At 43.8% G+C, this 12,513-nt stretch overlaps 1 protein-coding gene across 1 annotated transcript; it reads right to left on the reverse strand.

The window, feature by feature from the left end:
• Positions 1–6,649: 6,649 nt before the first annotated feature.
• On the reverse strand, positions 6,650–11,675 carry LOC310854917 (uncharacterized protein). The gene is made up of 2 exons (XM_083759678.1): positions 11,457–11,675; positions 6,650–9,031 (listed from the first exon to the last, which is right to left on the reverse strand). The coding sequence occupies exon 2, from the start codon at positions 9,021–9,023 to the stop codon at positions 7,158–7,160; it is 1,866 nt and encodes a 621-aa protein (XP_083615804.1). The 5' UTR covers positions 9,024–9,031; positions 11,457–11,675; the 3' UTR covers positions 6,650–7,157.
• Positions 11,676–12,513: the final 838 nt, after the last annotated feature.

Genomic DNA, 12,513 nt, shown 5'->3' on the forward strand with positions numbered 1-12,513 from the left:
GCAGTGCTTTAATACATTGAAATGCTCTAATACAGACTTGTTTTATATACTGTAGTCTTACAGCTCATTCCCAATTCATGCCCTAAATTGGCTGTACTTTCATATCTCCGGTGTGGTCTCAAATGAATCAGACAATAAGATAAGAGCATTCTGCTGTGTGAGACTGTGGTTTCTGAGATTGAAAGAATTGTTGCTCAACACAACTTCCTGAAGAAGGATCTGAGGATGGAGCAAGATGGCGCAGCCCTCTCCTAGACCTTTTTTCACACTTGACTACATAAACATAAATAGGTCCAAGTTTATTTCCTGTTGCAGCATTGGTGAATATCAGTAGCATGTAGCTAACAGGAAAAGTGGACCTAGCTATTTCCTATCAAATCAATTCCAATAACAAGGTCTATTGATGATATGCACACGGCTGCCATCTTGCCAGCAAGGTACTACCTAGGGGTTCATGTGTTTGGTCCGACAGAGCATTGGTCCGAACGACAACCTACATCAAACCCTCACCCTAACCCTAACCTCCCACGGGGCAGCACACCTAAACCTAACCCCAACCCTCTCCCGACCCCCAACGCACCTCCAAACAATGCTCCTTCGAACCAATGCTCGGTCGGACCATAGTATGCCTCCCGCTACCTAGGTGCAACTTCCCATAGACAGCCCATTCGTCCAAAAAGAAAAGTCCTATTTAATTGTATTAAATAACGGCAAACTCACCAACATTATTATTATCGTCTTACTATCTGCAAAGTGTTTGTTTCATAAAAATCCACCGTAGACATGTTATGAGCTACTTCCTGTCAAGAAATTCCTTGCAGATCCGTGCTGGAGTTTGGAAGTGCTCGTTAACTATCACTCAACAGCCCATGTGTACCACCTGTTTAGAATTTGCACATAATGCAGGAGGCAGCAGGAGGTTGCTTTACAGATAACGAGTGCTTCCAAACCTTGACACTTCTTGACAGGAAGCTCATAACATGTCTACGGTGGATTTTTATGAAAGGTCCGCTATGAAGGTCTATGAAGGTCCGCTAATGGTCTAAACTAATTTGAATTTAGGAACGGCAAAGACAATCCAAGTTCAAGGAAGTTGTGCTTGTGCGTGTGCATGTCGACTGAAGTCAGTTGGAAAATCGAATTACACATTCGACCAGGGGAGGCGCTAAAGCATTTCAACTTCCTTGAGAAAATGGAAGCGGCTGACTAAACAAGTTATATAAACCCCATGATGTATAACGCAATAGTATCGGGGGTGGGGCGGGGGAGGTGCGCGAGCGGGGTGGTGCTTACCGTAAGATCCATTAGATAGGACTTTTCTGTTTGGATGAATGGGCTGTCTGTGGGAAGTTGCACCTTGCTGGCAAGATGGTAGCCATGTGCATATCATCAATACAGTTGCGCAAATGTCACTGAACGCTAGAGGGGGACATAGAGCGGCAGCGCCGAAAGATTCATCCCCGGGGGGGTCAATCCCCCATAACATGGGGTTATGGTTAGGGTTTGGGGTCGGAGTCGGACTAGAGGTTGTACCAGTGCCTCCACACTACCAAAGAAAATTACATGGCTGTGATTTCTCCTCCTCCCATGTGTCTCAAAACGTAAACGTTTAACCACATTATCAGCAGCTCATGGTCAAAACTCACTGTATGACCAACTGTAAGTACGGTAGCCTATTCTATATAAAATGTACAACGACATCATCTCCTGGGCAGTTTTCAGGAGAGGAGAGGGTTCGCATGTTTTAAACTTGTATACAGTATATTATTGTAACCTACCTATTATTTGCAAAGCTTCTATCAGAGCACCTAGACTAGCTTGGTTTGGCGAGACGTAGACTGTAGACATAAAGGATTTGTCTTAAGACGTAAGGATTTCTCCTGATGAAAAGTGAAAACAAAAAAATGAAACACTCACTATTAGTTTGTGAAAGGCAAAGTAGCCTGTTCCATCAAGGTAGTAGCTATCGCCCAAAGTGCATGCCTGCATGACTTCCAAATCCAAGAAAATATTTCAGCAACGTAAGCTCCTTCTTTTCTCTTAAACATCAGAGTAATTGTTCGTTGCTTGTGCTCTCTTAAAGGAGTTTTTTGGTCAATATACATATTATCAACATGATTTTGTAAAAGTTCCCCTTTAACACTGGGCGAAAAATAAAATAACCGCACGATAATACTGTCTGTCCACTCCAGTACTTCATTCGTGGAGAACATTTCACCCAGAAGTATATTAAATAGCAGGATCTAGCATAGCAGGAATCGGATACGGATACAGTGTTTTAGAGGCGGGACAAGAGCAGGGATTCGATTAAAGGGAACGGCAGAACGGGCCAAACCATTTTGGGCTTTACACAGGGGTGGACCCAAATACAGCCTTCAAAATATATCGTGTTTATGAGTGCAGGATTTCAAAAGTGGGTGCATGTTCTATTAAATAAGTATTTTAACACTTTTGCTTATTTATTTATGGTTCTAAAATCTAAATTACTCCTAAAATCACTTTGGGGGGGGATACATGTGATGCTGGGGGGGATTTAACCCCCCCATCCCCCCAGGATTTGCACCCATGGGTCTATTCTATACTTTCGTTTCATGTCTCGCCACATGCAGGTGCATTTGCTCTGATGAACCATGCTTCATTGCTTACCAATCACCTGCAGAAAGACAAGCAAAGAGAGGGCTAGGCCATCATAACAGCCTTTACACTATATTACATAACATATACACTTAAACTCATTACACTCATTTCTTGTCTTTGGCCCAGGCATCAATTAGGGATGGCTAGAGACGGAAGCCATGTCTCCACTCTCCACACAGAATGAAAAGAGGCTGAAAGGCAGGCTGCACTCAGTGCCAAAGCTTCTCTATAGAGCCCATAGTGTTTGAGGTATCCAGGCAATGCAGCTGGTCTTTTACAACTATGCGTCTTTAGGGCAGTGTTTAAATCAAGATTCACACAAGAACCCTGTTCTGTCACACTGAGAGAGAGAGAGAGAGAGAGAGAGAGAGAGAGAGAGAGAGAGAGAGAGAGAGAGAGAGAGAGATTTGAATTGCATCTTAATTTCTGGCCAAATGGCTTTGGCCCTCGATATCCAATTGTTAAAGGACCACTTCACCACTTTTCAACCTATCTTCATATAATAGGTCCTCACTAATAATCATGAAAAGATGTCACGATTTTCTTCTACTCAGTCTGTGTCTCATAGGACGGCTGTGGGCAGTTTAGAAACCGTCTTCCAGTGACATCATCATTAGGCAGATATTTTTTACAAAAATATTTAGATTTTCATTATCGTGAGAACGATGGCTTCCATTTTCGCATTGCAACTTTTCATGACTAGAAAGCCTGCAATTTTTATTAGCTTGTATTCCCCATCGATGATGTCACTGGAAGACGGTTTCTGAACTGCCCACAACTGAGACACAGACAGAGTAGAAAAGAAATTCACAATCTTTTCATGAGTATTAGTGAGGACCTATTATAATTATATGAAGATAGGTTGAAAAGTGGTGAAGTGGTCCTTTAAATGATTTGCAGTTGTGTACGGGTTGGCTGTGGTTGTCACTGGTTGCATAACTGCTCTGATGGGGTTGTGAAACATTTATGTTTTTCCTTTTTTCCCCCTTTATATTTTGCTTTACCCCTGCTTCAAAGGAAGCATTCAATGAAAGTTGCAAGCAGACCAAGGTCACATGTCCCTAAACGAACATGTACACACCTGTGTATGGTGCTAGTGTTCTAATGCTCTCACATACGCTGCCTATCTGATACATGTACTGTATGTTTACTTGTTCCATTTTCTTAACAGCTGTCCACTCTTCACTCAGAATTCTACAAAACCTGCATGAAAAAGGAAACTTTCTTCACCCACTTCTAGGACTGTGATGTGACAAATAAAACGGATTGATTCTGAATCCATGATATTATGCTCTGCTGAGAGATGCTAGGAGTGCAAGTCTTGCTTAAATAAACATGATAGCTTGTTGACATTGAAAGTTGGTATATAAACACGTCTTAAACTTTCACATACTTTCAGTGGAAGATCTCATTTTGACAGTAAAATAATATATATATATATATATACACACACACACACACACACACACACACACACACACACACACACACACACACACACACACACACACACTATATCCAAGGTAATGACCTTTTGGCCTTTCAACCTATGACACATTCATAGAAACTGTCTCAGTTTGACATCTTTCTTAAGAAAGGCAGGGCAGGGAGAAGAAAAACATGCCATCAAGTTCATCCTCTTGGCCCCCAACTTCTCCCCAGAACATTCCTTTCATAAATCTAAGGGCAGGGGTATTTTTTTTAAGAAACTGGAGAGACCTGGTATGCGGAGCAGCTCATTATAGAGTTGGAGGTACCTGTATGGGGACCTTTCATATAGCGATCTAATCTTCTCTCACATTTTGGACTCACAGTCCAGTGGATATTTCAGGATTCTGTGTTCACGCTGTAACTAAACAAATACCGCACTCACGCACGCACGCATGCATGCACGCACGCACGCACGCACGCAGTCACGCACACACCCACACACACAATTAAATCCACACAAACATTATCAAGGCACATCTCATTTAACTCCCCCATGTTAATGCAGCTTTAGCGCCTTCTTGAGAGGGACCTTATAGCCCGTCTGTTCTGACATAGCCGTGTGAGGCTGAGCAGCAAGCTTGGCAACATTCTACAAGCTTGGCAACATTCTACACGGAGGGATCAAGTAGGTGTCAAAACCTGTTTATCCATGCCAATTTAAATACTCTGCACTCAAACTAGTTTTTCTTGCCTGATATGCCAACATGAAGAACAAAATGTAATTTAAAATCACACCTGTGTGAAGTGAGCGGTGCAACATCCAGACCCCCCAGGAACGCGTCCAGGGGGTGGCCCGGCTCCGTCAAGCCGCCCGCATCCGAAATCGCCGAGAAATGACAGTTAACATGTGGGGGTCCCCGGAACATCCAGACCCCCAGGAATGCGCCCAGGGGGGGCGGCCCGGTTCCGGCGAGCCTTCCTGCGTCCGAAACAGTCGAGAAATGACAGAATTACCGTGTTGCAGCTTTTCGTGCTCAGACATAGACGCAGGGACATACACACATTGCTACGTAATGGAGCGATTAGGCACCGCTCAAAAATGGTTGACGCCAAAGGAGAGATTTCATTTGTCACAGATGTCTGCTCTGTGTTGCATCAGAACACCAACCCCCACTCCTCTTATCCCCATCTTGGTATCTCCCTGCCCCCCACTCTTCAGACTCAGTTACAAGCTAGGCTACTTTGTTGAACCATCAACAAACAAAAATGACTTAGGCCTATGTTCAACTGAAAGATGTGCTTCAGTTGAATATGCAGCATTTTTGTCGTGCGACATGACCATTTGACAAAGTAGCCTGCCCTATAGCCTATAAATTATCCCCTCCTATTCCCTGCCTCTCCTGCGAGAATTCCAGCCCTTCCCCCTCTAGGTCCCCTTGTGAAATGTTGGGAGTGTTGAAGCCTCAGTGGTAGGTATGGTGATGTAATAGTGAAAAGGCTGGGGGAAGATGACCTATAGAAATGAAATTATCTCTACTCTGTATTATGCACTGAGCTTCATCCATGTTTGTCCAACCAAAATTCCAAGAGCCAGCCAGGTCCCACCAACCCAAATATTTAGCAATTTTGGCCCATGTCCTGAAGGACATTGCCCTTGAACATAATGAACATGCAACCAAACCCTGACCCATGAGAGCTGGTGTGTGGCAGCAATGGTGGAGCATGTTGCAGCGTTTGAAACAGAGCTTCTATGTTCTCTACCTCAGTGGTTCTCAACCTGTGGATCCCCACTTAATTATTTTTTTATTTTATTTTTATTTATTTATTTTGGGGGGGGGGGGGGGTCCTCAGATGAAGGTGACGTGACAATTTAAGTTTTAATAAAAAATAAAAATAATTAAGCAAACTATACTATAAAAACTGGTCAAAGTGAAAATACAAGCGATCTACAAGCGCTGTGAGCTTGTAGATGTCACGCTGCGAGGCGTTGAGCTTGTAGATATTACTATTTCCACAATATTTATCTGTGGAACAGACCGAGTCAAACAAAACGTAATGCCTCAACTTCTACAATACCAGGTGCTCATCAGGGAGGGGGGGGGTCCCCAGTTCAAATATGTTTGGGGGGGGGGGGGGGGGGGGGGGGGAGGTCGTGGCCTGAAAAGGTTGAGAACCACTGTGTACAGTAAATGATACGGTATCTTTTTTTTCTCCTGTAGGAAAATAATGGAAAGGGGACATTTCACCTCTTGAAACATGTCACTGCTTATCGTTTATATTTTGATCTAGCATAAAAGTACATCATACCGTAAAATACAGCTAAATAGTGTGAAGGTAAATAATCAACATCGCTATTAAGTATTAAGTGTGCCTGTCTCAGTGAATCTTAACAAAACCGATGTTCAGAATGCATGAGAAGGAGAAAGATGAGGTAGGCTGACAGTTTTTTATTCTCTATTCCAAGCCATCAAGTTAAAATGAACATTCCTCTCAGATTGCATCATTATAAAAGGCCAAAACATTTCATCCATAGATTTATATATATATATATATATATATATATATATATATATATATATATATATATATATATATATATATGTATATATATATATATATGTATATAGATAGTTACAGAAAGGATATGTGAAAGTCTAAATTAGATTATATACTAATATTTCAAATAAACAATTTCTTATTATTCATCAGGCTCACACACAAAGACAAGACTATTCATTCCATCCATTATTTCCATTGTTAATGGTCAGTAATTTTCCTCTTAGTGTGCTGTCCAATTTTGCTTCGTCTCTATCGTCTCTTTTTCCAAAAACACAAGCCCCCTCTCTGTGCTTCCATCTTACTTCCAACACTTACTTATTAACGCTCTTATTTACTCATTCTCTCTCTTCTTGAGTGGTTGCATTTCATTTTTGGTTAGCCAGATAAAAATCCTTTTGCCTGAGTTACCACATGAAACATCGTGGTGGTTTAGACATTTGAAAAAGTCTGTGTAGCTGTAGTTGTTGTGTATTGTTGCACCATCTGAGGATAAAACTCGAATTCACATTATTTTGAAAGATGCCATCTTTTCAGACCGAGTCAACTGCTTGGCTGACAGTTGCACTGATTGCCTCCACCATGTCAGAAACCGCATCGGGAGCTTCCTGAATAGCCCCACTCAGGATCAAGTCCTTTTTCAGTTCAATGTCACTCAGCTCCTTGACAGGAATCTCCTCTGGCTTTTCAATGCCATTGACACATTGCTCTGATTGTGGCTCATCAGTAGCAGCAGACTCTGTGCACTCTCCGTTTACAGCAGGGCTCTCTATATCTCCATTCTCCATCTTGGTTTCCACAACAGGCTCTGGGGTGACTGCAGCAGGTTCTTCAACAACAGCAGCGGCCTCCGCCACCACCTCAGCCTCACCAGTATCCTCAACATCAGGGGCTGATTCTGAGACAACAATCTCAGGGACAGGCTCTGCGTCTGCCTCTGCAGCTTCTTCTGCTGCTGCAGTGGGCTCTGTAGGTTCAGGTTTAGCGTCTGTTGACTCCGTCTCAACCTCTGCAACTGGTTCTGACACAGTCTGCTCTGCTACTGGTTCTGGATCTGCAACTGGGACCGGTGTCTCTGCATCAGCCTGTGTCTGCGCAGGTGTTTCTGGCTCAGCTGTTGCCTCAGGTTCTGGGGAGGCTACAGTTTCTGGCACCACTGCTTCCTCCACAGTGTCAATAACAGTCTCTGGGATGGGCTCTGGCTCTACTTGGACCTGTTCTGGTGTAGCAACAGGTTCAGGCTCAGGCACAGCCTCTGCAGGTTCTTCTGGTATTGGAGCAGCAGGCTCTTCTGTTACAACTGGGGACTCGTCCACTGGGGGTTCTGCTAGAGCTGGTTCCTCTGGAACTGGAGCTGCCTCCTCTGTGACTGCAGCTGCCTCCTCTGTGACTGCAGCTGCCTCCTCTGTGACTGCAACTGGTTCCTCTGTGACTGCAACTGGTTCCTCTGTGACTGCAACTGGCTCCTCTACGGCTGCGGCTGGCTCCTCTGCCGCTGCGGCTGGCTCCTCTACAGCTGCGGCTGGCTCCTCTACAGCTGCGGCTGGCTCCTCTGCCGCTGCAGCTGGCTCCTCTGCCACTGCAACAGGTTCCTCTGCCACTGAAACAGGCTCCTCTACCGCTGCAACAGGCTCCTCTACCGCTTCAACAGGCTCCTCTACAGCTGCAACAGGCTCCTCTGCCTCTGCAACAGGCTCCTCTACCGCTGCAACAGGCTCCTCTGCCACTGCAACAGGCTCCTCCTCCGCGGCAGCTGGCTCCTCCTCCGCGGCAGCTGGCTCCTCCTCCACGGCAGCTGGCTCCTCTGCAGCTGCAGCTGGCTCCTCCGCAGCGGCAGCTGGCTCCTCCGCAGCGGCAGCAGGCTCCTCTGCGGCTGCAGCTGGCTCCTCTGCGGCAGCAGCTGGCTCCTCTGTGGCAGCAGCTGGCTCCTCTGCAGCTGGCTCCTCTGTGGCTGCAGCTGGCTCCTCTGCAGCTGGCTCCTCTGTCGCTGCAGCTGGCTCCTCTGCAGCTGCAGCAGGCTCCTCTGCGGCTGCAGCAGGCTCCTCCGCAGCGGCAGCTGGCTCCTCTGCAGCAGGTTCCTCTGTGGCTTTAGCAGGTTCCTCTGCGGCTGGAGCTTGTTCTGTTGGAGCTGTAGGTGCTGACTCTTCCGAGGTTCCCAAGACTGACTCCACAGCATCCGTTACTGCTGCTACTGCTGAACCTACAGTCTCCTCTACCGCTGCTGATATCGTCGTGGCTGCCTTAGCTGTCACCTCAGCCACTGGGGCTGGTGCAGCGCTCTCAATCGAGGCTTGGATGGACTCCACTGCACTGACAGCCGCTGCAGTGATCTCATCTCTCTTCTCTTTGGGGTCACTTACATCATATCCCTTCTTCTTCTTACTCAGTTTGGCTCCCATGGTGTCTCCTATAGGAACAAGAGGATAATGTCAGTTAACATTGGATCAGCAGTTTCAACTTTACCGTTTAACAGGTTTTAAGAACTAAAATGCAAAATACATGACACTGTAAATAACAGTGAGTGAGCTATTTACTTTAAAACATGTGAGTGGAACACTTCAAATAAGTGTTTTGCTTTTGGGTGCGCCCAGGCTGTAAAAGCCACCTGAAAAGCAAATGTCACATGGGATAAAGTTTTAGCTAATAGACTACAGGCTATTAGCTAAACCTTCATCCCATGATCCCATGCAAAATATCCTCTCCTGTTTTTTCTGTCAGGAATTAAATTAGTCCTCAAAACACATCCATTTGTAGAATTTGTCTAACCAATGTAGCCTACTGTATATTATACTGCATAATAAGATGTATTGCAGAAATGTTTATTTCTGTTATTTTATTTTGTATCTTATAGTTTCTTGCCCACAGGCCCATGGTTGTAAAATACAAAAAGCTAGGTGAGCTGTGCAGCCAACTCAGTTGCAAGAAAATGCTTTTTATTGTAAAGGGGAAAGGAGGGCATTCCAATTGGGAGACTTCTCCCTGCCAAGGACAGTTTGGCTAGAAGACAAATGACCACTACATGGGAACCTTTTTGAGATCTGAGGACTCAACAGGGTTCCATTATGGAATCTTGGGTCAAGCCAGCCCCTATTCTAGTGTGGGCCTTTTTAAGACTGCATTTATTCTGCCTGGTAGCCTACTCTTCTAGACTGCCAGAGAGTGCGGGAAGTGCATAGCAATTAGCAAGGCAAAACCTATGGATTTAGGATGCAGAGCAAGTACGGATGAGCTATACTATGCAGTCACCTTCACAAAGTGTAAATATTAAATCTTGTATGCACAGTCTATGCTTATCTGTATGTAGGCTATGCCATTCAGTTCTAAGAATACATTGTACAGCAATGCTGTGATGAAGAGGAAGCACCAATGATTACCAAAGAATGTAACTTCCTTTTGGTTAGAAAAGAGGGAACCTGAAGTTCAAGTGAGAGATTGGGCATTCAGACAAATGGCAGAGTTGACACAGGGAATGGAACGCTCAACCAACCGGTTTTAATATGAACAAACAGCATATGCATTTGCATATACAGTAGAAGGAGCATGGAAGTTTATTGAGGCTACAATTCAAATTTAGTTCTGGCCATATACCTGTCAAATTGTTTGGCTTATACTGAATAGTTTGAAGTTTGAAATGAAGATATGGATAATAACATTGTCAGACTCACAGGCTATAGTCAGTGACTACACAAGAGACCAGTTGCAGGTTCATAATACAACTGCGGTAAAGGGACGGGTATGAGCATGGAACTGTCCATAGTACTGCAATGGAGCAATCAAAACGGGATGCGCCATGACGCGCTAGGCTAGGCCGCATCATTACGCGCATGCAGTGGTCATCTTGACCAAGATGAAAATGTCTACTCAACACATGAAAACAATGACCAGCCATGTCTCCTTGCATAATAACCAATAACTCAACAGCGCAGTGCCTGGTGACCAATTATTTGATTGACGTGAAGGTTGTTTTGTCTCAAAACATATAGGATTGTGAACATTCAACATTCATACAGTTACAGTAGCCTAACCGGGCCTGAATTATGGCATCGATCTAACCCTTTCAAATTACTATTATTATGAACGTGCATGTGGACTATAGGACAAATCGAATCTGTGATTCTCAGAATTTGTCAAGTCTCGTTATTGGTGTTGCATATTTAGGAACGAATGGCCCAATAAAGAAGAAATCAACAACACTCATGCTTTGCGCACAATGTTTGAAAAGATATAGGTGCGCGAAAAAGAAAACACATTTGAAGCACATGCACCGAATAATAGTGGGAATGGGTAACTTAGAAATTAGATATCTCGTCATTATCCACATCGTCACTTCATCGAGCTATAGCCATACCTTTAAAGTCAAGGCACAATATATTGATGACTAGCCTACAAACATGATTAACGGCTATAAGACTCCACCCCCACATCTCAAGGCACGTACCCCACTCGGTCCTTTCATCTGCTATAGCCTACCCTTAACCCTTTTTCCACGGCCATTTGAAAATATATGGCAGTTCTACTGTTTTATAACACATAAAACTGTGCTATAGCTTGATCATTATTTTATGAGAAACCAATTAGCCAATTACGTATAGGCCTATACCTATAGCAATTATCGCTGAGTAGACGCGATAGCCATGCCAATTTAAAGAAAAAAGGAAAATAGCTGCCAGCGGAAGAATAAGCTTTAGCTTCATTTCATATAAACGGATACAAAACAATGGGGAAGCTGCCCTGTCTCCTACATAATTGTCACAATAGTTTTTCATTACACCTTTCTTTCTTTGAGAATTGCTACATCTATAGAAAATAGTTTATAGGTTGATAAGACTAACCTGTGTTTGTGGCTTCGATCCGTTCACAAACTGATTTGAAGATCTGTTGTACTCCTTGAAAGCTTCAGCTGGAACTGATAATAAAAGTAAACCTTGGCGACTGGACAGCTGCACAGATTCCGCCCCGTTCTCCGAGGTGCAATCTGTGACTGCTTAACTGAGGAGTGCCCCTCACTGTTTTCTAGACATCTGTCGTTATCACAATCTACCCTAACCTACTACGGCTCTGTCCACAATCTATACCCTCCCATCCTTTAAACTCCTCCTTTCCTGCACACCCACTACCATTACAAGCACATGTTTCTCAAGAAGAAAATTGGGCCTTTATTGAACAGACTACCTCATGTTTGCTGCTCTTAAAAAAAAGAAAAGAAAATTAGCCTACTGTTCAGTTATTCTACTATAATAACAAACATCCATCAACAACTATAGCAAACAAAAGGGGCACAAAATAGACCTAGAAAAAAAACAACTATGTAACTTGCAAGGGAAAAACAACAACCTTACACCGTGCACAATAAAGGAAGTATATGTGCATTATTATAAATATTTTTGAGGGGCACTAGCCCTTTCTATGTCCAGCTTTTAGTGTGTGTAAACACAAACTTTGTCCTAACACAAACATTAAATGCCATTGACAATGAATGGACAATTTTGAGTGTTTTGCGTAACACAAACATTGAAGATGAAGGTGAGGACGCAAATTGGCCAGAATGAGATGATGATGTACGATGATAAGAGCGCCCCTCACTTTACACAAGTGTGATTTAGGCTACTTTCTTTTAGGCCAACATACAATTGAAAATAACATGTACAGAATAAACAATATTGGATCTCAGGATAAGAAATGTAACCTATAGCTACTGCAACAACTGTTACATAAGTCAGAACCTGAACCATGGGCTTCTGGGATAGTAGGTCAATATAATACTGTGGCTTAGAGCTTACTTGAGAACAGGTTGTCTGAAGCACGTATGCTTTAGGCAATGTTTGGCTACATAATGTACTGTTCTGTAAGTCATTGTTTAAAGTGCAAGGCACGAAGAACGCCAGAGGG

This window comes from Protomyctophum parallelum (assembly GCF_964188405.1).
Source record: "Protomyctophum parallelum genome assembly, chromosome: 2".
NCBI classification, from domain to species: Eukaryota; Metazoa; Chordata; class Actinopteri; order Myctophiformes; family Myctophidae; genus Protomyctophum; species Protomyctophum parallelum.

Coding starts and splice junctions, on each gene's coding strand:
- LOC310854917 (XM_083759678.1), bottom strand. CDS start 9,023: ATGGGAGCCAAACTGAGTAAGAAGAAGAAGGGATATGATGTAAGTGAC.